The 5,832-nt window shown below is 28.8% G+C and overlaps 1 protein-coding gene across 2 annotated transcripts in view; it reads right to left on the reverse strand.

Moving 5' to 3' along the window:
- LOC106686091 (probable phospholipase A1 magnifin) overlaps positions 1-3,761 on the reverse strand; it is a 51,107-nt gene extending 47,346 nt beyond the window's left edge. The window contains exon 1 of one of the 2 annotated variants that reach the window (XM_067046059.1): positions 3,639-3,761. In XM_067046059.1, coding sequence (XP_066902160.1) covers positions 3,639-3,663 — 25 coding nt within the window. In that variant the 5' untranslated portion in view covers positions 3,664-3,761. The remainder of the gene's footprint in view (positions 1-3,638) is intronic. The other variant, XM_014429213.3, reaches the window with a different exon arrangement.
- Positions 3,762-5,832: the final 2,071 nt, after the last annotated feature.

Raw genomic sequence — 5,832 nt, forward strand, 5'->3', positions numbered from 1 at the left:
TAAACTTCTCAACCACCCAAATCCACTTGTTTCAACCTGGCTTCTCCTTCATTAACAATAATCCTCCTAGGCGTCTGAAAAGAAGATGGCTTCGAGATCTTCTCCTCTAGAAATGTTATTGGAGTTCTATCAGTGGGTAGATTCTCCACATGTTTGTATCATGTCGCTATGTCACCTACAGCAAATTTACTTGTTGTATATATGTGTATACAGTTGTAAACAACAATAAATAAATTATTAAAAAAAAAAAAAAACTTGTTAGGAAGAGAATCGAGATAAGCTTATTGACAACTGTTGTTACATTATTATTATTATTGTCATTGCTTTATTAGTTATAAAAACATCCAAAACAATACTACACAACAACACAAACTACGAGGAAGTAACCTAACACGACAAACAAAACGAGGAGCTGAGTTGGTCTGTTCGTGACGTCATTCTTCATTTAACAGACCTAGTAACAGACTCTCGACCATGTTATATGTTATGCGTTTTAACATGCTAAAAGAAGGAAATATTTCCGCATTTAACATGTTAAACTAAAGATTATGAATACCCCTTATATGAACATAGGGGGGGGGGGAGGAAATTCTTCCAATAAATCAAGTTCAGAAATTTCTAATTTTTAATTTCTTTTAAAAATGGTATATAAAGATTTCAGTAGACGCTAAAAAATACTATGATTTATCTTTTTTCAAAAAAAAAAATATTGACCTTACTTGATTATTGCTTTTTAGGTTTTAATAATATTTTGTGAATATATAATCATTTAAAGAAATCAGTCATTATTTTTCTTATTGTTCAAAAAGAGACAAATCGATCAGTATATCATAACCGGTAAAAAATTTATGATTTCTGAGCTACGCGCCAATAATGTTTTATTTTGTTCATAACTTCTATCTACTGGAGAAATCAGAATCTAGAAATCAGCGATGTCAGTAGCTTTAAACCTTTTAACGGTAACCCGTTTTAATGTTTTTCCGAAACATTTTAGAAAAAAAAAGCATGTAAAACTGGGTTAAGTAATTGAAAAGTTTATTATGGACAAAGATTCGAAGCATTCCCTTATATATATAATTAATCTCCAGAAGAACACTAAACACATTTTCAAAACATGAAGATGGTCGGCGGTGCGGTCAAAAACTAGTTACTGCGAACAAAAAATAGTTATGAACTATTTATTTTCCAACGTTTCTTTCCACTGTGTAGAGCTTCATCAGAGCTGTTCGAGTTTAAGAAATATCAAAAAACCAAGTCACAATATTTTTAATATTTCAATATTTTTAACTCGAAAAGCCCAGATGAAGCTCTACAAAGTGGGACGAAACGTCAACAAAATAAATGTTTTTAACTATTTTTTCTTCCTTTTTGAGCGTACCACCGACCATCTCCTATATATTTTAAAAAATATGGTCAATCATTCATATATTTTCACTTTTTCTTATCCTAATTATAATACTCGTAAATAAGTTCACCCTACAGTAGCATCGAGCAAAATTAATTCCAATTGCATTCGACTGTAATTATTAATTGTAATTACTTTGGTTCAAATAGTAATTCTAATTTCTGACCATTATACATTGGTTTATTAAATTGGTTAAAATTACTAATCCATATTTTAATTTTATTTCCGCAGCTTTACATTACAGCAATTGTAAATATAATTGCAATTACCTTTTTATTTTGGTATAGACACTAGACAATGTACGTGTCTATGCCATAAACAGATAGTGAATATATAAAATTATTACGTATTTATATACTGAGTTAAATGTTTATTTAGTTTTTTTTTAATTATTTTTTACTTGCAAGTTATATTTTTTATATTTTCAGATGGACAGATTAAATAAATTTGACGCAATCATTTTTCAGATTCTTGAGCTCAACAATGTTTCAAAACAACTCAAAATTATAGTTGAATAATTTGAGCTATTAATAATAAAAGTTGGCTGAGGTGTATACTGGATCGTAATTTAAGTATCCGATGGCAATCATGAATTTGAATAAGATTTGACCCGTACCTAATTCGTGTGCTCTCTCAAAAACGGTTCATTTTTGGGCCTTTCATAGGACAGTATACTTTTTTTACTTATATTTGTAACTTAATTAATTTATATTTGGTTAAGAACGTTGTGGGTTCGATTCCCGCCTGGGGCAGTTAACATTCATTTTTCGGCGGTCCCCAGGAATGAATCTTGGCACTCCCTCCTTGGTTAGTACGCGGCGGCAACTTAGGTAGCCGCCAGGGGTTGGCAAAAAGGACCACTAGGCACACTTGCCTAATTTTTTCCCCCCACCAAATACCAGTACCAGTACCAGTATATTTATATTTAATAAAAAATATATAATATATATTTATTTTGAATATAAATGAATAAAAAAAAATGAATCTCACTTAAAAATCAAATGACTATAATAAAGTAGTTTAAAACAGATAATAATTATATTTATCACTCACATACTATTCGAATTTGGATAAGTAATTTTTGGTAACGAGATTTTTTATAGAAATATTAGAAGACGGCGATAGAAAAATTATAGATTGTAAATAAAAATTATTTTATTTTTTTTTTAGAGGACTCCAAAATTTCTACTTTTGAATGTTCAAGAAATTACCATAGATAAATTTGTTTTATTTTTTGTTTCTTAGCGGACAATGTTAAATTAAAAAAAAAGAGTAAAAGGAACATCATAAGTTCAATATCGTTGTTGAATTATATGAAGTGTTGGGCGGAAAGTGTTTAAAAAAATATCCGATTACGAAATAAAATTTTTATTTAAATCCGATATAAACTGAACATTAAAAAAAATTGAGATCATTCTTTTTTCCCCTCTAGTCTTAAATTTTATTCCGTACAACTTTATACTAAGCGCTAACTGGTGTAAAAAAAAAATACTCTTTTTCTAGAGAACTTAGCAGACAATAAAATTTCTGTTTCCAAAGTGCACTTGTATAAAGAACATTTTTAACTTCCCCATCAATAAGAAACTTATTTTAATGATCGTGAAAATCGAAAGTGGATATTTTTACACAATTTTGATATTGGGTAATCTAATTCCTATGGAAGTTTTCATAATATATTTTTATTATCATTTAATTCAGTAAAACTAATTTAATAATTAGAAGAAATATGTATAGTATAAATTTTGTTAGTAACTCATTTATTTTTATCATGTTTAAAATAAATCCATATAAAGAGCATGTTTTATTTTATTTATACTATTTTCCTCTTGTAAATGAACAATCTTACAGTTTTAATGTATTAAATCATAACTGGGGATGTAAAAGAAAACATTTTTAATTTTTTTAAACTTTAAACTGTCAAATTTCCAATAAAATATGTAAAAAAAAAATAATGAATAAAAATAGTATGTACATTTATATTATTGAATTTTTATACACCATATTTCCTAATACTTTCTGTAATCTGAACTTATCATTTAATTGAAACCCCCCCCTGTAGCTATTATACCAAGATTTTTAGAAATATGAGAACGAGAAAACTGCATAATTTTTCTTTCATAATGTAATCTAAAAATCTACCTAAGAGAAGTTTAGAAAATAACATAAATGACTGTATTTTTTTTTTTATTGTTTTTTGTATTTTTGCTCCGTGTAGACAAGACACTTTACTCACCAACTACTAGTTGACAGAGACCCATCCTGGATACTGCCTTCCTCTTACCGAAGACGACTCTTATAAGGATTCATCCTGCCAAGGACGACCCGGTGTTAGGGGAGGGAGGGTGGGAGGTTCGCTCCGACCGTCCAGAAGTTCCCATCTCCACCTTGAACTTGAGTGAACTTCATCAGCTTCTGATAAGCCTATTAATCGGGAGCGCTAATACGCATATCCTTGATCCTTTATTATTAGGATACTTGTGCTTCGGTACAAAGGACAATACTTACGGGGATTTCTAGCATTTCTATTATTGACATCTCCGTAATACAAGCCCATAAAATAATAGTTAACAATTAATATTTTTGAGGAATATATATTCCAACACATTTAAGACTTATACCCTACTTATTTATTTACCACTGTTATAGGACAGGGATATAAAGAAGGGTTGGCCTGATAAATAAAAGAACAAACAAAAGTTAAGTTAAAAAAATAAATAGAAAAACTAAAGTTGATAGTGTTAAATTGATCTAAAATTAAAAGTTTTCAAGATTAATGAAATTGTGACAAAATAAGGTAATATGACTTGTAATTAATAACCTGGCCAGAATAGCCTGCAAAATGTTTTTAAATAATTGGATGTGAGTTATAAATTTATATTTAAGATTGTCCCTGTGGATGGGCGAATTGGTTGAAATGTTAGACTGTTTATGATATAACAGTGTTGAGACTTAACATGGATACTAATTGATTTATTTAAATAATGAATAGTAGTCTTAAAAAACTGAAAATATTATATAAATATATTAAAAAAAAACTAATATTAAAAAATAAAGGAAAATTGAAAAATAGAATTCTTCAAGTACAAAATAAAAAACACTACAAAAAAGAAAGTTAATTATGCTATTGTAAGAAGAAAATTAAATAAGTATGTGCACCCTCCATCGTCCACAAAAAAATGAATAAAAATAATTTTTATCCTTCTATCCTACATTCAGGTCAAAAATAAACACATAATAATGCTTAATTCATTTATTATCTTGGACGTTTCGTGGATATTATATATATTTGTCTTAGGATCTTAAGGATCTGTCAACAATCTTGAACTGAGAATTGAAAAATGATTCAGATTTGAATTAAAGAAATCCAAGGAGTAATTAAAAGTATTTTAAACCAAGAAAGTACAATAAACAAAGTTAATAAATTTAATCAATGAGATAGAAATGCACAAAACTGAAATTCATGAAATTTGTCCCCCAATTTATTTGTGAACAATTTTTCAACAAGATCAATTCTACCTTCCAACAGAAATTCAATCACATAAAATAAAATACAAGTGTAGAACATATTCAAAATATATAAGAACAATTCAATAAATATAGGAATTGAAAAGTTGTTTCTGAGCATTACCAGTGTTGAATTAGCAACCGAATATTTGCAAAAATATATATCATTAACAGTCAAGAAAAAAGGTTTTTTTTTTATACCAGATCGATCTGGTGTGCTTTACATGCTTATTATAACAGTTCGATTTTTTTAATTGATTATGGAGAGGGGGAGGGTATAGTCTAGGTCAAAAGACACGCCTCACTATTTACAACGCTATAACTATCCCAAAATTGTGAATAATAGCTATTCATGTAATAATAGCTATGAATTACAAAAAAATGATAATAATAATAAAATAGATAAATAAAAATAATAATTCTTATGAAGAAAGAAAAAAAAGTTAACAATAAAAACAATAATAAATGATTGACTTAATGAACTAAAATACTGGAAAATTGCTGATTGACCGTGTGTATTAATAAATAGAATATGGTCCGGGTCCGGTCAAATTAAACTCAAATGGTAATATTTTGAACTATTTGTATTTGAGCCAACGTTTCGCCCCACGTTGCAGGGCTTCGTCAGTGTTTTGACGGAAGTCAATGTCAGAATGACCGCACCCGGACCATACTCCATTTATAAAATAAAATAGTTGTGATGACAATAATAGAAATAGATAAATATAGAACTTATAACAGAATGTCCTGCAGCAGCCTAGGCTCAGCCTTCGGAATGAGGTTGGATTTCCCAAGTTGTAAGTTTTTGGTGGCACATGAGTAGAAAAAAGTCAATTAGTTAACCCCAATTTTTGATTACTTTAATGAAAACAGTGTGTAGTAACTAGCCAAAATTGATGAGCCTGGTATGGATAGAGGATAAA

Source organism: Halyomorpha halys, unplaced genomic scaffold, assembly GCF_000696795.3.
Source record: "Halyomorpha halys isolate HHAL.00 unplaced genomic scaffold, Hhal_1.1 Scaffold777.1, whole genome shotgun sequence".
NCBI lineage: Eukaryota > Metazoa > Arthropoda > Insecta > Hemiptera > Pentatomidae > Halyomorpha > Halyomorpha halys.